This window comes from Erpetoichthys calabaricus, chromosome 11, assembly GCF_900747795.2.
Source record: "Erpetoichthys calabaricus chromosome 11, fErpCal1.3, whole genome shotgun sequence".
NCBI classification, from domain to species: Eukaryota; Metazoa; Chordata; class Cladistia; order Polypteriformes; family Polypteridae; genus Erpetoichthys; species Erpetoichthys calabaricus.
This window is the reverse complement of record NC_041404.2, coordinates 105,710,830-105,732,826: the sequence shown is the minus strand read 5'-3', so window position 1 is coordinate 105,732,826 and position 21,997 is coordinate 105,710,830. Positions and strand designations below refer to the sequence as shown.

Here is a 21,997-nt window from a genome sequence, read left to right as displayed (position 1 = left end):
GTTGCTCTCTCCAGAGTTCCATCTTTTCATTCACTTACAGGTATGCCTGCAGGAACACGTGCAGCGAGCGAGCGAGAGAGAGCGAGCGACACACACACGCATACAGGCACGCGAGAGACAGAGCGCTGGATGCATAAGAATAATAATACTTCATTACATTGATATACCAGTGTTTTCAGTATTCAAAGCGCTATCCACACAGGGAGAAACCGGGAAGCGAACCCAAAATCTTCCACAGTCTCCTTACTGCAAAACAGTAGCACTACCATTGCACTACAAGGCAGTTAAAGAATGCACCGGCCTCGATTTTGTTTTCACTTCTGTTTACAGCGATCGGATCGTAGCGTGCATTGTTGCAAAGTTACTTTTCTTGGTGGCTTATTACATTACGGATGTTTCACATGTTAATTTTTTTCCCTGTGCTTAAAAGACATTAAAAAAGTGTTTCTCAACTGAGACTCCGGAACAACTCAGTACGCAAGCTATATTAAGCGTCAACAACGAAGACTCGCTACACCTTAATGAACAAGTGCTGAAACTTATCCCTACCGACGAAGTAACTTTCACCAGTGTGGCCTCCATCGTCACAGACGATCCCGCTTTCAGTCACGGACAATTGTATGTTGCTCTCTCCAGAGGTCCATCTTTTCATTCATTCACAGTGGTATCCACAAACCCACCCCATTTGGACAACTGTGTCGTTCAGCAAGTGTTCACCCATCAATACATAATTATGCGGCGTATGTTACACCGCGGGTTGGCTAGTAGTTAATAGAAAGAAAACTCTTGTCATTTTTGATATGTCATGGCAATATTTATATGTATATTGTAAAGTAACAGAGAAACATATTTAACAAATTCAGTTGCACACATCAATGATTAAACAAATTTGAACTTTTTATTACTATTAAGGTATTAAATATACAAAATGTTTTGTAATTGAGGATATGCCAGTAAAACAGAAACAGTATAAAAATGATTAAGTCTGGACTGGTACTCGTGACAATGATTTTCATACAGATGCCTGTGGTTACATTCAATGCATAAAATGTGAAATGTAGTATATTAATCTATGTTAAATACACTTTCCCAAAGTCATATAAGTGACACTAGATGATGTTATATAGGCTTCTTAAACTTCATTGGAGCAACAGACTACACCTATGTATGATTAACGGCAGCACCAAGCAAATCAGAGACTGAATGTGTAATACTGTATACATATTATTCATAGCATCAATGCACAGGTCAATGCTTTTAAATGACATTGACCAATCATATTGTGCAATCAGACATTCTGATGAGGGCAAACTCCTTCAGCAGGAATGACATTGAAGCATCACACAAGTAGGAGAAGCTGCAGGTTTCTTTTTTGTTGCTATATATGCAAAAATACATTTTAAGTGTTTGAAGTAAGACATTCATAAAGTATGTTTACAATAAAACTGGGAAATTCAAAGGATTTATTTTTTATTTTAATGATCTCATGATTATATTTAATTACACAATGAACACATTCAGAACTGCAATGTACTTTGACATGTCTGTTATGGATAATTAGAGGCTGCACCTCTCACTTTTATTGTGGAAGCCTTCCTTTTTTGTGTGTGTTATTACAGATCAACTATTATTTCTTGGTCTGTTGAAAAGACTTCCACTGTATCTGTTACATGTGCTTCTGTTTTATGACAATCGAAACTGAACATTTTTCTAGGCTGCCCTATAATACATCATGCTTCCCTTTAGTTTGACACATAAAATCACATTAGTCAATCTTCATATATTTCACTCCCCTCAGTGCTTTCCAAACGGTGATAGATGTTATCAACGATATGTTGTTGGGGCTGCTTAAATCTCATGAGTGTACACATAATCACAGATTGCCCAAGAACATCTTGAGTTAATAATAAACAATTTGTGTTCATGGAATTGACTGAACTTTGATAGGAAAACTAGGCATATCAAGTGAGGTTTACTCCGCTAAGTCTCAATTTCATAAGCCCACTTTGTGGAATAACTCCTAGGTCTATGAGATTTGACTTGAGATCGTGTTATTTTTCTGCTCCATTTAACATTTTGATTTCACACTGTTTTTGTTGTTTATATAGTAAATACAGATTGAATACAAGATTTATAAAAGAGTGACATAATGGATTCACAATAAAAAGACTTTCTTAAACAGTAGGGGTGCTGCTGACCTTTTTTGCAGATGGCTTCTATGTTTTCTTTAAAAGTTAGTTGTGAGTCTATAATTATCTGTTGGTATTTATTACGGTCAATCTCCACTGTCTGGTCTTTGATGAATATTTTTTGTGGGTAATGCAGTTTCTTCTAAAATCAATTAGAAATTACTTAGTTTTGGTAACATTTACATATAGAAATATGGAGCCCTTTAATGACCTCTTGGGCACAGCCATCAACAGTGTGTGTCTGCAAAGAGAGTGTCGACCTTGTTGAAAGTTTGCTTACCTCAGCAGTGAATTAATGTCTCTGGTGATTCTTCCTATGAAGACAGTAGACAGATTGGGAGAGCATGGGGGGGGGGTCACAGTCAATAGAATGGGATGTGTGGTGCTCCCAATATCTTTGCAAAAGGAGGAAGGTCGAAGTCTTTAGAGTCCTTGTGCTTCCTGTTTTGCTATATGGTTGCGAGACATGGACGCTATCCAGTGACCTGAGACTAAGACTGGACTCCTTCATTACTCTGTCTCTTCGGAGAATCCTTGGGTACTGCTGGTTTGAATTTGTGTCAAATGAGCAGTTGCTCATGGATTCCTGAATATGGAACATTACCTGCATTGTGAGGCAGTGTCAGGTACGGCACTATGGCCATATGACGTGATTCCCCGAGGGTCATCTGGCTTGCAGGATCCTCATTGTTGAGGACCCAAGTGGCTGGACCAGGCTAGCGGTTCCGTTGTGTGGTGGGTGTGGCAACGTGCTGTACCAGTGCATGCTCCCCAACCTGACTTGACATATAAAAAAGACTCATCACACCAGTTAACAAAATCATTTGTCACTGGACAATGACTGATTTAATTCTCATTTACTAGACTAACAATCACTGAGTCTTCAGCAAATTTTAAGATGAACCTGTTTTCCAATTTACTGTGACAACCATTTGTGTACAGGATGTACAAAAGAGGAGAAACAGCACAGCCCTGACGGTACCCAATGGATGAGTACAGCATGTCAGATGGATAAACACTGACATTCACTTTGAGTTCTGTCTTTTAAAAAGTCAGCCACCCTCTAAATTTAAGTTCAATTTAAAATCATTTGTAAGTCACACTATGGGTGGGGCGACAGGGGGGTTTGGGCTGGTGGAAGGAATGGTTTCTGCCGTCAAAAGCTGAAAAAGCCTACAAATGGAGCATTGTATGAGTCTTGGTATCCTCCAAGTGTTATATAACAAATAAAGCAAAGTGACAATGGCATCCTCTCTACTTCTATTAGACTGGTAGGCAAACTGAAATGTACTGTATTTAATAAACTGAGTTTTCACTATTAGCTTCTTCTTTACATGTTTTCATATGATTTCTTTAACAATTGAACAGTGCTGTGGAACCAGATAAGGTTCTCAAATAATATAAAAAAAAAACAAGAAATTTAAAGGTTTTCACTCTCTCCATCTCCAGCATATTAGTATACAGTGGTGTGTGCTGCACCTTCCATTTCTACGGTTCCTCAATCATTTCCTTTGTTTTACTCACATTTAAGGTGAAGTTGTTGTTCTGACACCATGTTTATCAGATTCCCCACCCCCCTCCTCTAGGTTATATAATGCCTGTGGTATCATCAGCAAATTAGATGATGCTAGTGTTATTTTGGAAGGCAACATAGTCTTTCTTGAAGAGGGTATAAAGAAGGAGGCTTACCGCACAACGCTGAGATACCCATGTATTTAAAAACTGAGGTCTGTATGTTTCAAAATCCAGAACCCAATCACGGATAGTGAATGGCAGACCATGGGTGAGGAACTTGTCCATTAGTTTTGATTGTATGATTGTATTGAATGTAGAGTTGTCATCAATTAATTGCTTTCTTACATAACTATTCTTGTTCTCAAAGTGTGAGAAAACTATATGTATGGCAATACTGACAGCATCCTCTGTGGACCTATTTGCTCTGCAGACAAACTGAAAAAAATGGTTTATAGTGACAGGAATGATGCTTTGCAATCATTTCATCAGAATACAAGTCTGTGCAACCACTTAATAGTCAATGAGACAAGTCACTGTTCTGTTGTTCACAACATGCACAAGGGTAGTTCTGAAGCAAGCAGGGATTGTGGCTTGTACAAGGAACAGATTAAATATGTCCGCAAAGATCTCCAGCAACACCAATGAACAAACTCTGAGTATATGCCCATGGATTTTATCTGGACCCATAATTTCTGTGGGTTTATTCTGCTCAGAGTCTTGAACATATCCATTGTTGAGACCATGAATGGTGGGTTTTGCATGTCCCCAACAACCAGCCCAATGTGGCCTGTTTTAAAGGGTCTTGAAGTGAGCATAAAAGTCATTCAGCTCATCAGGCAATGTGTCTCCCCGTTTTACTCTGTAACTGTGAAATCTATTGCAGTCCCTGCCACATGCACTGGGTGTCAGCATAACACTCCAGCTTGAGTTATCTGAAATGCTTACCATTTGCAGTAACATACAGTCATATGAAAAAGTTTGGGAACCCCTCTTCATTCTTTGGATTTTTGTTTATCATTGGCTGAGCTTTCAAAGTAGCAACTTCCTTTTAATATATGACATGCGTTATGGAAACAGTAGTATTTCAGCAGTGACATTAAGTTTATTGGATAAACAGAAAATACGCAATATGCATCATAACAAAATTAGACAGGTGCATATGTTTGGGCACCCCAACAGAGATATTATATCAATACTTAGTTGAGCCTCCTTTTGAAAATATAACAGCCTCTAGATGCCTCCTATAGCCTTTGATGAGTGTCTGGATTCTGGACCATTCTTCCATACAAAGTCTCTCCAGTTCAGTTAAATTTGATGGCTGCCGAGCATGGACAGCCTGCTTCAAATCATCCCATAGTTTTTCGATGATATTCAAGTCAGGTGACTGTGACAGCCATTCCAGAACATTGTACCTCTCCCTCTGCATGAATGCCTTTGTAGATTTCAAACTGTGTTTTGGGTCATTGTCTTGTTGAAATATCCAACCCCTGCGTAACTTCAACTTTGTGACTGATGCTTGAACATTATCCTGAAGAATTTGTTGATATTGGGTTGAATTCATCCGACCCTCTGCTTTAACAAGGGCTCCAGTCCCTGAACTAGCCACACAGCCCCACAGCATGATGGAACCTCCCCCAAACTTGACAGTAGGTAGCAGTTGTTTTTCTTGGAATGCGGTGTTCTTCTTCCACCATGCAAAGCGCTTTTTGTTATGACCAAATAACTCAATTTTTGTCTCATCAGTCCAAAGCACTTTGTTCCAAAATTAATCTAGCTTGTCTAAATGAGCATTTGCATACAACAAGCAACTGTGTTTGTGGCGCGAGTGCTGAAAGGGCTTCTTTCTCATCACCCTGCTTTACAGATGTTCTTTGTGCAAATTGCGCTGAATTGTAGAACGATGTACAGATACACCATCTGCAGCAAGATGTTCTTGTAGGTCTTTGGAGGTGATCTGTGGGTTGTCTGTAACCATTTTCACAATCCTTGTGCATATGCCGCTCCTGTATTTTTCTTGCCCTGACAAACCTGGGTTTAACAGCAACTGTGCCTGTGGCCTTCCATTTCCTGATTACATTCCTTACAGTTGAAACGGACAGCTTAAACCTCTGAGATAGCTTTTTGTAGCCTTCCCCCAAACCATGAGACTGAACAATCTTTGTTTTCAGATCTTTTGAGAGTTGCTTTGAGGATCCCATGCTGCCACTCTTTAGAGGAGAGTCAAAGGGAGCACAACTTGCAATTGACCACCTTAAATACCTTTTCTCATGATTGGACACACCTGTTTATAAAGTTCAAGGCTTAACAAGCTAATCCAACCAATTTGGTGTTGCAAGTAATCAGTATTGAGCAGTTACATGCATTCAAATCAGCAAAATGACAAGGGTTCCCAAATTTTTGCACAGTCAGTTTTCACATTTGATTTAATTTCATACAACTAAATACTGCTTCACCAAAATTCTTTGTTCGGAAAACACCCCAGTACTCAGATGTTCCTAGAAAATGAAAGACATACCACTGTTATCTTTTTTGTTGAAAGTAGAGTAAATTATTATGCAGGCTGAGAGGGGTTCTCAAACTTTTTCATATGACTGTATTCAAGTCAAGTGGCTTGCAGTATGCTAAATAAGTATATTTTCGGGGACCTCACAATACAATATTATTCCTCTACTTAGATCAGGATATAATACTTTACAAACAAAAAAATTGCAAATATTACAATACAAATCAGTAACATATTGCAGTTTACAATTTGCTCGTTATTTTACTGAAATTAAGGGTACACTGTTCATCCCAATTAATGGAAGTATCTCCGCAGTCTTTAAGTAAATAGTCAGTTATTGTACATAAACCACATAAGAAATCATAAAAATTTATCTCTGGATGAGTTCTTGTCAGTCATGTAAGCCCTTATGTTTGTAGTAAGGCTATCCATCAATAATTGTGAATATAATGTTCACAGTAAATTATTAAACATATTAAACTTTCATACAAAAGCAAACCATGAACAATGTTCAGTTCTGAAATACTGATAAAAGTTTTAAATTAATTAACCACAGGGGGAAATATCCCTGTGAAGTTTTGCACTTCCAATTTTTTATTTTACTTTGGTGCAGCTCAGGCCGCATTTGTACTCCATACTGACATGAACTTTGGCACTCAGAACAGAAGCTTATGAACACTACAACTAAAAAGAACTGTAATTAGATGTGCAGAGTAATTGATTATATTAGGAGAAATAAAGTATTTGCTTGTTTTGTATTAACCTCACTCTTCACTCTAACATTGACAAATATAAAATGAACCCAGACACTCAAATGTGGACACAACATTTGGTATTTTGCTGCAGTGCTAATGTTTTCACCATCTGTAGAAATTTAGAAGCAATTAATGTTTTTCTTATGCAAGTACAGAGAAAATTCTATTCATTTACAGATGGCAGAAGGCAGATATTAACACTGCTGAGGAGACCCCAATACCTATAAAAAATCCAGATACCTCTCCTTATTTTTGATGGTATATCACATTTTTCATTATGTGGCATTTTTCTAGATTATCTAGGTCATATACATACTCTGCATTGGTTGCTTTTAAGGTGCAGCTACTGTACCATACAGGTTAAACCGCTAAGAAATGAACCTCAGTTACAAATGGTCCATCTGAAAATGAACCAAGTTTTATTAAAGCAATTTTTTTACTTGATCAAAACCAAGGGACACAGCAACAAGAAAATGAAGGTCGAGATTTCCATAGGGACTATCCAGGTTAACTGCAACCTGCTTTTCTTAATTTTAATCTACAAAAAGAATTGAGATGAAAAACCTATACAACATTAGGCGTGTGCATGCACATGCTAATTTTCATTAATTTCAGGGGAATTAAATCTCTCATGAAGGTAGTTGCAATGCAGAACAAAGCCCTCACAAGAGTCGGAATAACATGCACATTCCCCACATATAATGATTGGGCCAGGGCTCAAACTCGCATCCCAGGAGCTGTTAACACTGTGCCATCTTGTTATTCATAAGTAAGTTAATTATGTTAATATTCTCATATTCTAAAGTCTGCTTATTTAAATTGAAGGTTGCAGGACCACATGTTGGGAACACCAAGTGAAAGGAAGAAAGTAGTTTAAGAATACCACTCCATCACATGGCCCACTCGCACACACAGACCCTTACTCACACTGGGCAAATTTAGAATTGCCAACTAAACTAACTAACATACTGGATCTTTGACACATGAGAACAAAACTAGAGTACTGTTAATAAACCACACAGACAAAGACATCTGGGAACAGGGCTCAAACTCTGGAAGTAGGATCAATAAAGAGGTTCAGCTTAGCCATTGTACTGTTCTAGCTGATAGTGAACTAATTTAATTATTGGAATACATAAACTAAAACATTGAGTTTGCTGCTATAGAGTATCATATAGGGATAGTGATAAAGAGGTTGTTAAAATGACCTAAAGAAGAACCACAATGTCTTTGTGTTATAAAAAAAAAAAAAATCAGCTTTTGTGTTCATATCGTACTAATAAAATTTTACATTCGGGAGTATAATTCAAACTATACATTAACAGTCGAGTTACGGTATACTTTATCTGTGTAAAACAAGAGATAGTAAAACTGAAAAATACATTTTTTCTTAAACCTTGCCTCACTTCCACTATCCATTTCAGGCTTTTGATGCACCTCACTAGGACAAAAGATATTAGGCATCATGGGAAATATAAAACCATTGCAAATAGTTGCAACACTTACCATACTCAACGTACGTAATGAAACCCAGAGAAAGAAGAACTGCACCCAGGTGGAAACTCAACCCCTAATATGCAGAAAGGAACAGGATATGCAGAGATCAGATTTTCACAAAACTATTAAAAAACATAGGGTTTTTAAATATTTACACAGTAAATAAATTAAAACATTTTACTCATGTGGCTCAAGAGCATAACATTACTATTACAATTGTGTTGCAACTTGTCTATGTGCCTAAAAATAAAGGTCACAGTCACTTCTAAATACTCCACAACAATTTTACCCAGTTTGAACATGCCTCTGAAGCAGATTTTTCACTATTTTAAAGCCTTTAATTGCACCATTTTACTTGTAATCCTTATTTAGTGTTCCCATGCACTCCTTCCTTACGAGTCCCAACAATCAGACTCTTCTTGACTGCTTTACACATTTTGTAACATGCCGCACTTTGTTTTTTCTGTCCCAAATCTTACTCTTGCCTTGTCTGATGTCTAGTGATGGTTTTATTTTAATAGATTATGCATACATACCAGCAAAGAATCATTTGCTACACCATATACACTAACATATCATGTCATTTTCTGACCCGCTTAATCTAGACCACAGTTGCAGGGGTCAGGAGGGGAGTGGATGTGGCTGGAGCCTCACCCAGTCACCAGAAGGCACAAGGCTGGATCAAATCCTGGACAGTCTATCGCAAAGTGAACATGCACACGCACCCAAACACCAAACACACACTAGGGACAATTTAGCATCATCAATTCACTTAATCTGCATTCCTTTGGATAGAAGGAAGAACCCAGGCATGCAAACCCGATGCTTGGAGGACCAGGATGCAAATCCTGGTCTCCTTAGTGCAAGACAGCAAAGCTACCACTGTGCCATCATGTACACTAATATGATTTTTTTTGGTTGTATAAAATAACAAAGCTGTTAATTGCAACAGCAAATTTCTATATTATTGCAAATAAATATCAAACAGTAAAAAGTATACTTACGTGTAACAGGGCACTAGCAGAGTATGTCACCAGAATTGCAGGAAAGGTTCCCAGGCTTAGGGCGCTATTGAAAACATCTGCAAGAGTGAATACAGTTTAAGGTCAACAAGCAGTTTAACATCCAATCCAGGGTTTCAAGGGCCAAAACCTATCTCAATAGCAAGTAATACATATATAACTAATTTTTATTTATAATATATATATTAAATATGGTATAACATAATATTGCCTGCTCAACACCTACAGCAGGTATTGGCTGGCTAGACCCCGACTGCTAATACAGACAGAAATGCTATGTTAAGGATTTACCTGAATTATTACATTTGCTGTATTTCTTTCTTTGTAGTTGCTTATCCAATATGTACTTCAAAAGGCATATCAGACTGATGTGAGGGTGAAAATCAGGGTTAAAAAGAGAGCAATGGACAGTGTGTTCATTGATATAGACCATAATTTAAACCAGATGAAAACTGGAAACCCCAAGTAAGTTTGAAATTTTTTGTGATAAAAATTAAAAAATTTAAATATTTAAAATATTTACTTATGTAAAAAAGTTCAAGAGGTAAATGCTAAAAACCCATTCCAAACCACCACCTTGAATACACATACACACACAGAAAAGGTTTTCCGTTTTTACCCTAACAGGTCTAAACATAATATTTAAAAATCTGAAAAATAATGTGTACATTACACACACACAAGCTATACAGTATATATTTTATAAAATTTGTATAATATAGTAATATGTATGTTACAATACAGTAATTGCTGTAATCATCTGAACATTATATATAATAAAAATAAACCTTATATTTGTAATTCTTATTTGCTGGGCATTGGATGCTTTAAAAACACATAAAGCAAGTTCACTTCAGGACACAGATTGTACTCTTTTAAATGTTCCCTGAACCCATCCGTTCATTTATTAATTTTCTAACCCATGTATTAAGTACAGAGACACAGGACCTACAGCCTATTCTGGCAGCACTGGACACAAATGCAAGTGTCAGTCCATTTTAACAAAGCAACTTCATAAACTTTAATGATGAGGTTGGAAACATTTTACTGTTAATTAAGTCAATTGACTAGTTTTAACACTAATACCTATACGTACAGGACTTAAGCCAACGAGACATGGGCAGATTCCAGGAAGTAACTACATCCACCATCGACCGTGGTAACTCCACATTTAAAGGTCTGGACACAGTAATGTCCCTGTGAATAAAAGAACACAAGTATTGTAATCGACTCTAGCAGATTCTTTTCTTTTTAGACAGTTAAAAAAAAAAAAACACAACTGTTCAGTATTTTCATACAGTAAATACTTAAAGGAAGACTTCTGTCACAGGAATAATCTAATGGGTTGTTGTTACGGTGTAATCTCATGACTAATAAATTGCTTCATTTTATTAAGCTTATCATTTGGGAGATTTAGGAGCCCTGACATGGCCGGTTGTGGTATTGTGGGGGTTGAGAAAAGAGGAAAAAAAAAAAAACACACACACGCTATATGCAATGGAGTGCAGCAACCATTGTTCTACCAAAAAATATTCTGTTGGCCAGGTTCCTAGGCAACTTCATTGGATGAGGATGTTTGGGGCTTCATTACAAAAGCAAAAAAAAAAAGTACATTTAAATCCAGATTTTGTATTAGGTCACATCATGCATATTACCGACTACACAAACTACAAATATCAGCTCTTCATAAACTGACCATATAGTTAGTTGTTTACTGTATATCAGACCAGCTTTAATATCATCCACTTAGTACATAAAGCTTTAGTTCTTTTAATTTAACAGAAATTACTAAAGCATTCAGCAGCCATACTACATACTCGTCAGAACAGGTAATCCACCCGAAGCTAAGCATGTTCAAGCCTGGCCAGTACTTACATGGGAGACCATCTAGGAAAAGCTTGGGTTGCTGCTGAAAGTGGTGTTAGAGATGCCAACAAGTGGCACTTATCTTGTGATTTGTGTGTGGATCCCAATGCTCCAGTGCAGGGACACTGTGCTGTAAAAACTGTACCGTCCTTCAGATAAGACATAAAATCGAGGTCCTAACTCTCTGTGGTAATAAAAGATCCTTTGGCATCCTTTGTAAACAGTACAGTGTATCCCGATGTCCAGGCAAAATTTTCTACCAGTCATTCTGGTCCTCTAATCATTCCCTGTCTTTTATTGGCTAATTATCTCTCTCACTCCTTCACCATCTAATAGCTAATATGTAATGAGAGGACTGCTGCAAAATGGCTGCCTCTGCACTATCCAGGTGGATGCTACACATTGTGGTGGTTGAAGGGGCTCCCAACTATGTGTGTAAAGTGCTTTGAATTATTATTATTATTATTATGATGTAACTTGGGGGTTTGCCCCCTGCTCGCCAACCCCCCCCCCACCCTAGCATGCGCTATGTGCCAGCCACTTCGCGTCTCTGCCGCTCACGTTGTGAAGAGGGGAGCTGAACACACCCCAAAGAGACGCGGTCGTCGTTCCTCCAAAACCACCTCTTAAACGGTGAAACAATGGGAAACAGATACAGTTTTTTTCTTTTTTTACCTCCTCTTTGCTCGATCTGCTGCTGCATGCTTCAAACATTTAACAGCCTGTACAGCAGCTATCCTACTCTTTGTCTTTTATTTCTCGCCCCAGGCGTGGTTAAATCTCTTGGCACAAAGTCTTATCTTACGGGACACAAGTACTTCATAATTTTTACTTTATAATTTAAAAATGGAATAAGAATTTGAAAATGTAACAACATTGTGGTATAGCGGGTCCGCGGCTTCCGAAAAAAGGGTCGGTTTTTAAATTGGTATAGCCGTGCCGTTCTTCGTGGGCGTGATTGCACAACCGCGGGGAGTTAATGAGGTGATTGGAGCGAGTCGCACCTGCACGTGTGGGTGCAGTGGTTCTTGTTTGCCTCATTGGTTTCCTGCGGCGTGTAATTAAGGCGCTGCGCCCACGGAGGCACCCGTTGGTGTGTGTATATAGACGGATGTATACGAAAGTGGGGAGGATAAATTGGAAGGAATAAAATCGAAGAGAGAAATGGAAGGAAAAGAGAGATGACTCGAGAAATCAGTAGGAATGGAGGAAGAAAAAGGAAGTTAAAGGACTGGAAAGAGCAGTCTTAGTGGGTACGATCTGGCCACCTATAATGAAGAGACAGAACAAGCTGGGGCCCCGCGAAGGCGCGTTAGATGGTGGCGCTCTAGGGGCTAGTTCGCCCCACTGAAAATTAGCGAGTGGGGTGAGCAGAGAGGTGTCCTCCCGTGGGATCTGAGGAGCGACTGCGGGTGCACGAAGGATCGAGGGAGGAGAGCTGACCTCGGCAGTCTGGCAGTGACATCTGGAAGGGGGCCAAGACGGAGGTTAGCTGAAGGAGCTCGTGGCTGTTGGTCTCTGCCGGCTGCGAGCATTGGTGAGCCGGGGAGAAAGATGGAGGTGGGCCGGAGAGTAAAGGGAGTGAGAGACTGCTTTATAACTTCTGCATTTTTACCTTGGATTTTAAAGGATGTATTTATTGAATGGTTTTTATCCCAACTGGACACTTGGTTTTATGGATTTATTTATGGAACTTTGGACACTGCACTTTTGCACTTGGTTATGATTGTTTTAATAAAAGCACTTTTTCACCTTTGAATATATCCCCTGGCTTCATGTGAGATTTGTGCCCATTTGTCAGATCAACTCGGTGACATTACTGACGATGTTGGGTTCAGGGCTCCCATAAGGACATTGGGAGCCTGAAGAGAACACGCATCGTCACAAACATCACATTAAAGTTCGATAAATTCTGAAAAGAATGATACCAAACATATATACAGTATATGTAGGTTTTATAATAAGCCCGATTTAAAGCGTGATAAAAAAAAGTGGCAATAAAACGTCACATAAAATCATTGCACTTTTAGGCTTAGGATTTTATATATATATATATAAATTATAATCATAAAATGATGATCAACAAAGAATCCAAAGATAAAAATTACTGTAGGAGGCTATTTATTTAGCTACAGGCCTCCAAACTTAAGAGATGGTCAACCGGTAGTGTAAAGATGCCCTATTGGTACTGTATGTGCATTTAAATCCAGATTGCAGACTTATTACTTTAATTGACTATACTTTGAATAAAGCTGATGATGAGGCTGTTAACATCTCAAATGTGTCTGTTCAAACAATAGTGTTTGCCTTCACAAATATACATTTTCAATGTAATACATATTATGAAGAGTATCTCAGAATGCTACTTGGGAATGATTATGAATTATTATTCCCTTGAATTCAATTTCTCTGAATCCATTGATGGCAATTAGAGCGGATTCTACTTTTCCAAGCTACTTGTTTATATGACAAGGTTTTATTATGTTTACCATTGATATTTATTTTCACATATAAAAAAATGTTACAAGGTTTAGTATTTTACTGTTTTTTGCATTATGGTTATGAGTAAATTTAAGTACTCTGAGACTGTACTCTGAAGAAAATCATATTAAAATAAATTTAACTTGTGGTTTTCATAGTACTAGAATTGGTAACATTTCAGGCATGTTACTCATATTTGTCTTTCAATCATATAAGGAAGGAATGATTCTCTTTATTATAAGAAGGAGATTAATCCAAATTAAACATCTTCTTGGCTATCGCTTTTTACAGTTTGATTAGACACTAAACTAATGACTTTACTGAAGCTGATTCATGTTTTCCGACACAAGCACATGAAAAATGGGAGAAAAATTGCTTTCTGTGAATGGGTGATCTGATGCATTTGGAAAATAAAATGCTCCTTATTGGATTATAATTCTACGTTATCCTGTTACAATTTTGTTACTCATACCTTACTGCTTTGGTCAAGAATTATTGGAGTAAAGACCACATAGGAAACACAAACAAGCAAGCATTAAATGGATATAATGCATGCAAGTAACACTAAAGTTTTTCTTATACACACTGTAAACTAAATAATACCAAGCCACAGAGGTCTCAAATACAGCATGAGGTATTTTGGGGCACAACCCTAAGTGGATAAAGAAGACAATAAGATTACAGATTACTCTTTTTTCATTTGTGACTACAGTGAATTAGTTTAAAGTCCCTTACAAAAGTATTTAAACCCTTGATTGATTCTCTGATTTTACTGAATAACAAAGCATACACTGAAACTTTGTTCTCTATATTTTTACTTCAAAGCACTGAAACACAAAAATAGTTTAATTAATGTGAAATTGTTTTATGGTATAAAACCAATCTAAAATGAAAAGGAAAGTATTCAGACCCAATAGTTTCATATTTTGTATGGCCACCTTCTGCAAACACAACATTAAGTCTCCTGGGGTGAGTATATCATAGTTTTGCACACTACTCTGGAGTGTTTTCTAAGGTCAACGAACAACATATAACAAAACTCAAGGTACTCTGGTTAAACACATACATAGTAGTCACATGGAGTGCATCATCAGATATTGCACTCACAAATTTATCAAAGTATTGCTACAAATTGTTGGATTTTTTTCTGAAAATTATATTAGGACTTACAGTCAATCTGAATCAGCACTGCCATTAATTAGAACTACTTTGTCTTATAGTTTGACTGGATCTGTTTGCTTCTACAAAAGATCTGGAAAAAGAAGCATTTGTAGCTTCTGATAATAAAACTGCAGTAATTACTTTATGGTAAGGAAAACTGACACGTCTCCTGATGGTCAGCAGAGTTTTTGAGGATTCTGAGGCAATGAAAATTATCATCTCAACTATAAACCTAACAAAAAGTAAATCTTAAAAAGTAAAAGGAAGGCAATTGCATCCTAAGCACATTGAAAGCATGACATACCACTTGAGATTCTCCTTTTCTTCAGTGAAACCTGCTCCAGACAGAGTGGCAGTGGTCTCACTTAAATAACCAACAAAATAGTTGCTGTAGTGGAAAGATACAGTATTCTCATAGGCATTCAGCCATCTGAAACGAGAAAGGAGTTCAGTATGATACAGACACTGCCTCAGTTGGCAAATATACAGAACAACAATAAGAATAGTCTACATTCTTTAAAATGTAAAACATTACAAAAGATAAGTGGATGCTCAAAAACAAATACTTAACAGTGACCATAATCCCATTTGGACAAATTAAAACAACTGTTACTGTCAAATCTTTATCACCCTACCTTCCAATCAACCCTCTGGAATGCAGTTGAGAACAGAATACGAAAAAGAAAGCATTAGGAAGAAGCATAAAAAGCATTTGGCTTATAAGTGCAAATATAAATCTGATATTAACAATTTTTATTCTGAATATTTATTAAAATTAATATGAATATTTCAATATTCATGTATAGCAGAAAAGACACAATAGAAGAGTTTTGTATGGTTTAGCATATTAGGCTCACTAATTCAGGTACTAATCAGAGGATTATCTGAGCACTATGCTCCTGAAAAGTTAGCAAAAGGGTATCCCTGATAATAGCTAAGCCTCCAACTATCAGATATACCAAAGGGAGACAGACACAGGAAAGGCTGAATACCACTGAAAGCTTATTAACACTAGAATCCCTGAAGCCAAAGAAAAAACTCATAAATCCTAGCCCACCTTAAATTCCTTTGCACTTCTCCATCAGCGTCTTTTGTTTTGTAAATGTGTCAATCAGCACAAGCAGCAAGCAGCCTGCTATCCAATCCCTCACCTTGACGGAGCTCAACTCGGGCAAAAAGATCTCCCAGCTCAAGCCCAGTCTCCTTATCTGCGTGTGAGATGCCTGGAGTTGTATAGGGTAAATAATACAGTATATCCTAATTTGGAATATATGCATTTCATGCGAGTTCCATTTCTACAAAGATCTGGGTAAGTGTAGGATGGAAGGAAATGCGAAGCAAGAAATCCTAAACACATACCTAAAGCAGAAACTTTTACCATGTTATACTAATAATGACGAGAAGTGTATAATGTGTGAAGACTTTAGTCCAAATATCAAATAAACCCGTGCACAATTATTCAAGAATATAACCAAAGTAAAAAAAAAAAAAAAAATAATTCAATTTACATGTTGCAGTCAAAGAGTTACCAACCCAAGCTCAAATGTCAATTAACAGAAAGCTAATACATATTCCTGGATGGTGCAGAGGTAAGAACTGCTGCCTTATAACCAGGTAACCAGTTCGAGACCTGGCACCTCACATTTTGAGTAGTGAGCTGCTGTTATTATTATTACTATAATATAATACAGACTCAAATCAAATATATGTTTTTAACACCCGATGTAAATTTTGGCTACTTGTAAAAGTTAGGGTTTTTTTTTTTTATTATTCAGTTTAATTATCTCAGTGACGTTCATGTGGTACAACAAACTTGCACCTCCCACTCTGAGTTGATGCCATTTAACTCCATTCTTTTCAAAACAGCAGCGATAACCAGAGTTGGTACAGCATGGCACTTTCAGATCTAAACACTAGTGTGGCAAATTGCTCGCATACTAAAGTGACTTTAGCTGCTGCTGGAAGTCCCATTTTACTTATGGTGCCAAGCAGAGTTGTATTGTGGTGCAGCAGTCTATTAGCCAGCGAAAGTGCTGTGAAGAAGCTGTCTGTTGTTACGGTTCTCCAGTCTGATAGTGGTCACGGGACATTGTATCTTTGATTCCCAGTACAACAAATAATTCTGAGCAGGTATCAACCAAAGTACCAACTCTGGTCATCGCTGCTCTAATGAAAAGAATGGAGATAAATGGCATCAACTTAGAGAGGGAGAGGCAAGTTCGTTGTACCACGTGAAGGTCACTGAGAGATTAAAACTAAATAATAAAAAAAAGCACTAACTTTTACAAGTAGACAAAATTTACACCGGGTGTTACAGACTCAAATGACATGTATATGTTTTTATTATAAACTACTGAAAAAAATTAAAGGAATACTTTGAAAACAAATCAGATCTCAATGGGAAAAAATCATGCTGGATATCTATACTGACATGGACTGGGTAATGTGTTAGGAACGAAAGGATGCCACATTGTTTGATGGAATTGAATATTATCAACCTACAGAGGGCTGAATTCAAAGGCACTCCGAAAATCAAAGTGAAAAAATCATGCGGCAGGCTAGTCCATTTTGCCGAAATTTCATTGCAGCAACTCAAAATCATACTCAGTAGTTTATATGGCCCCCACGTGCTTGCTTGCTTGCATGCATGCCTGACAACGTCGGGGCATGCTCCTAATGAGACGAAGGATGGTGTCCTGGGGATCTCCTCCCAGATCTGGACCAGGGCATCACTGAGCTCCCGGACAGTCTGAGGTGCAACCTGGCGGCGTTGGATGGACCCAAACAATGTCCCAAAGGTGTTCTATTGGATTAAGGTCAGGCGAGTGTCGGGGCCAGTCAATGGTATCAATTCCTTCATTCTTGAGGAACTGCCTGCATACTCTTGCCATATGAGGCCGGGCATTGTCGTGCACCAGGAGGAATCCAGGACCCACTGTACCACCATAGGGTCTGACAATGGGTCAAATGATTTCATCCCAATACCTAATGGCAGTCAAGGTGCCATTGTCTGTCCTGTAGAGGTCCCCACTTCCCTCCATGGATATGCCTCACCAGACCATCACTAACCCATCACCAAACTGGTCATGCTGAACGATGTTACAGGCAGTATAATGTTCTCTATGGCTTCTCATGTGCTCAGGGTGAATCTGCTCTAATCTGTGAAAAGCCAGTGGTTGGACATGCCAATTCTGGTATTCTATAGCAAATGCCAATCAAGCTCCAAGGTGCCGGGCAGTGAGCACAGGGCCCATTAGAGGATGTTGGGCCCTCAGGCCACCTTCATGAAGTCTGTTTCTGATTGTTCGGTCAAAGACATTCACACCAGCGGCCTGCTGGAGGTCATTTTGTAAGGCCCTGGCAGTGCTCATCCTGTTCCTCCTTACCCAAAGGAGCAGATACCGGTCCTGCTGATGTATTAAGGACCTTCTACAACCCTGTCCAGCTCTCCTAGAGTAACTGCCTATTTCCTGGAACCTCCTCCATGCTCTTGAGATTGTGCTGGGAGACACAGCAAACCTTCTGGCAATGGCACATATTGATGTGCCATCCTGGAGAAGTTGGACTACCTGTGTAACCTCTGGAGGGTCCAGATATCGCCTCATGTTACCAGTAGTGACACTAAACCGTAGCCAAATGCAAAAGTGATGAAAAAACAGTCAGAAAAGATGAAGAGGCAAATATGTCAGTGGCCTCCACCTGTTAAACCATTCCTGTTTTGGGGGTCGTCTAATTGTTGCCCCTCTACTCACCTGTTGTTAATTTCATTAACATTAAAGCAGCTGAAACTGATTAACAACTCCCTCTGCTACTTAACTGACCAGATCAATATCCCAGAAGTTTCATTGGCTTGATGCTATACTGTGATTAAAAAGTGTTCCTTTAATTTTTTGAGCAGTAGTATTAATAATAATTATTATTAATTATTAATAATAAGAGCAGCTCACTACTCAAAATGCGAAGAGCTGGGTTTTGAACCAGCAAATTTTTGGTTATAAGGCAGCAGTTCTTACCTCTGCACCATTCAAGAACACATATTAGCTTTCTGTCGATTGATATTTGAGCTTGGGTTTGTAACACATTGACAACAACACGTAAATGGAATGATTCTTTTTTTAAAATTTTGGTTATATTCTTGAATAAAAGAATGCGTTTATTTAATACTAGCAAAATACCCGCGCTTCGCAGCGGAGAAGTAGTGTGTTAAAGAGGTTATGAAAAAAAAAGGAAACATTTTAAAAATAACGTAACATGATTGTCAATGTAATTGTGTTGTCATTGTTATGAGTGTTGCTGTGTTTTATATATATAAAATACACACACACACATATAAACATATATATACATATACATATACACATATATATACATATCTACATATATATATATATATATATATATATACATATACACATCCACATATCAACATATATATATACACATATATACACACACACGCTTTATGGGTGATGATTGTTTTACTCTTTTTATGTTTATTTTTTTTATTGTAGAATAGCAAAATACCCGCGCTTCGCAGCGGAGAAGTAGTGTGTTAAAGAGGTTATGGAAAAAAAAGGAAACATTTTAAAAATAACGTAACATTATTGTCAATGTAATTGTGTTGTCATTGTTATAACTGTTGCTGTCTTATATATATATATATATATATATATATATATATATATATATATATATATATATATATATATATATATTATATATATAATATACACACACACATAAACATTTATATACATATACATATATATACATATGTACATATATATATCTGCATATATATACACACATACATAAACACACACATAAGACTTACTGACTGAAACGGGCTTTCATTGACAATCATGTTAAGTTATTTTTAAAATGTTTCCTTTTTTTTTCATAACCTCTTTAACACACTACTTCTCCGCTGCGAAGCGCGGGTATTTTGCTAGTATATATATATATATATATATATATATATATATATATATACATATACACACATACATGCAGTTTTAATAACACAGAAATCAATATAAACATTAACATCATTATCATATGAGAATATGAAGTAATATATAAGAAGCACTTTTCATATAAATATAAATTATTAAACAGTAAAATCTTCTTCTGTAATTTGCTACCGTGGCAATTTGTGTGTCTGTCCAGGATTTTAAATGACCTGTAGCTCGCAAACCGTTTCACCTATACACTTGAAATGTGGTACACATATAGTACGTCACGTCTACTATCCGCTGTATGGGTGATGATTGTTTTACTCTTTTTATCTTTATTTTATTTTATTGTAGAATCAACTCCTATCTGCGCACAGCAGGGCAGCCGTGGGCGGATGCGTATGGTGTATTCACTCCATGTTATCGTGCATTGCGCTGTCAGTGGTATTTTGATAAAAGAATTTGAACAACATATAAGAAGCGTATAAATTATTAAACAGTAAAACATTAACATTTAAGAAGTAAAGTTACATGAAGTACTACTGCAGTGCCTTCGGGTATACCTCATTTTTTGTTTGCCCATTACATGCTTAAATGTATACATTTTTTGGTGCACCTACCCGAGAACACGCGACATATAACCGAGCATGGGAGAAGCATGGATTTTAAACACGCGTTGAGTTCATCTGCTGGTCTCCCTCGTGGAATAACTGGTAATGTTTGACTAAAATCTACAGTGAGTAAAACGACATTACCTCCTATTTTTTTATTTTTACGATCTCTGAGATCTTGCTTTTTTCGGTTCAAGGCTTCATAAGCTCTTTTATGTTGTATGGTGTACTTATCCCAAACCATCATCTTTGAATGTTGCAAGACTTTCGCCTTGTATGTAGATCGGGGTAATTACATTCATTGCATTCCTAGTCTGAATCACAATCTGATTGTATGGGTGGTTACCTGGCACTGTAGGGTTGCCACCCGTCCTTTAAAATACGGAATCGTGCCGCGTTTGAGAATGAAGTTGCGCGTCCCGTTTTGAATCAATACTGGACGGGATTTATCCCGTATTTTTTTTATCATTTTTTTTTTAAAGCAGCGTCTCATGCAAATCATCCCACACGCATTTTATGAAGATGCCTCCTTTCCTACTTTGGATTGGGTAATACTTGATGTCATCGTTAGTTTGATTGGTGTTTTTAACTGTCCAGTGAGGAGGGCGTGTCTTTTAAGTACAGTCTGCAAAGTGTTGGCACTGAGATGTGGCATCAGCGCCATAGTTGAAGCCCCTAACGTTGCGGTCAGCAAGTCGGCTAACATCCGCCATGTGCCGTCTTTCAGTTGCGAGAAGCAGATCATAGAATGGTTGAAACTGTTGCCCCTAACGTTGCGCCACGGCGTGTGGTTCGTTTATACCTCGTGTCTTATCATTACACTTTTATCTCGCGAATATGTTATTGCAATCTGCAGCGGGAGCGTTTCTATAAACTTAATTGAAACTTACGTTTTACACCGTGCTTTGTTTCCCTTATGAACATGCTTGTATGCTTAACTCGCTCCGTTCTCAATTGTTTAATTAATTTTTTGCTCTTCGCTGTTTGCGGCTGTTCCTCCATTTCCCCCTACTTCGTTCTTTTATCTCGCGAATATGTTATTGCAATCCTTAACGGGAGCGTTTCAATAAACTGATTGAAAATAGTTTTGCATTTACCTTTTTAGTAAAAGGCGAGCTTTTAAGCCTGAGAAATCACCCCGTAAATGCACACGTTTAATTGGACATGTGTTAATATGTATGGTTACACAGTATTAAAAGACAGTGAACAACGTCAGTTACCTTTCTTCCCGCGTTTGATAAAAGGTGAGCTTTTAAGCCTGAGAAATCACCCCGTAAATGCACACGTTTAATTGCACATGTGTTAATATGTATGCTTACACAGTATTAAAAGACAGTCAAAAATTAACGTCATTTACCTTCGTTCCCGCGTGTGACTCGTGCTGTAAATGTCTTCCTTGTTTTTAGTTCACGTGATTACGTAGGAGGCGTGATGACGCGATA

At 37.7% G+C, this 21,997-nt stretch overlaps 1 protein-coding gene across 2 annotated transcripts in view; it reads right to left on the bottom strand.

Annotated features, from left to right (window-relative positions):
• LOC114660782 (protein-serine O-palmitoleoyltransferase porcupine-like) overlaps positions 1-21,997 on the bottom strand; it is a 131,602-nt gene that overhangs the window by 10,415 nt on the left and 99,190 nt on the right. For both annotated transcript variants that reach the window (XM_051934168.1, XM_051934169.1), the window contains exons 7-10: positions 15,294-15,419; positions 10,578-10,678; positions 9,464-9,540; positions 8,469-8,532 (exon numbers count right to left, since the gene is read on the bottom strand). In XM_051934168.1, coding sequence (XP_051790128.1) covers positions 8,469-8,532; positions 9,464-9,540; positions 10,578-10,678; positions 15,294-15,419 — 368 coding nt within the window. The remainder of the gene's footprint in view (positions 1-8,468; positions 8,533-9,463; positions 9,541-10,577; positions 10,679-15,293; positions 15,420-21,997) is intronic.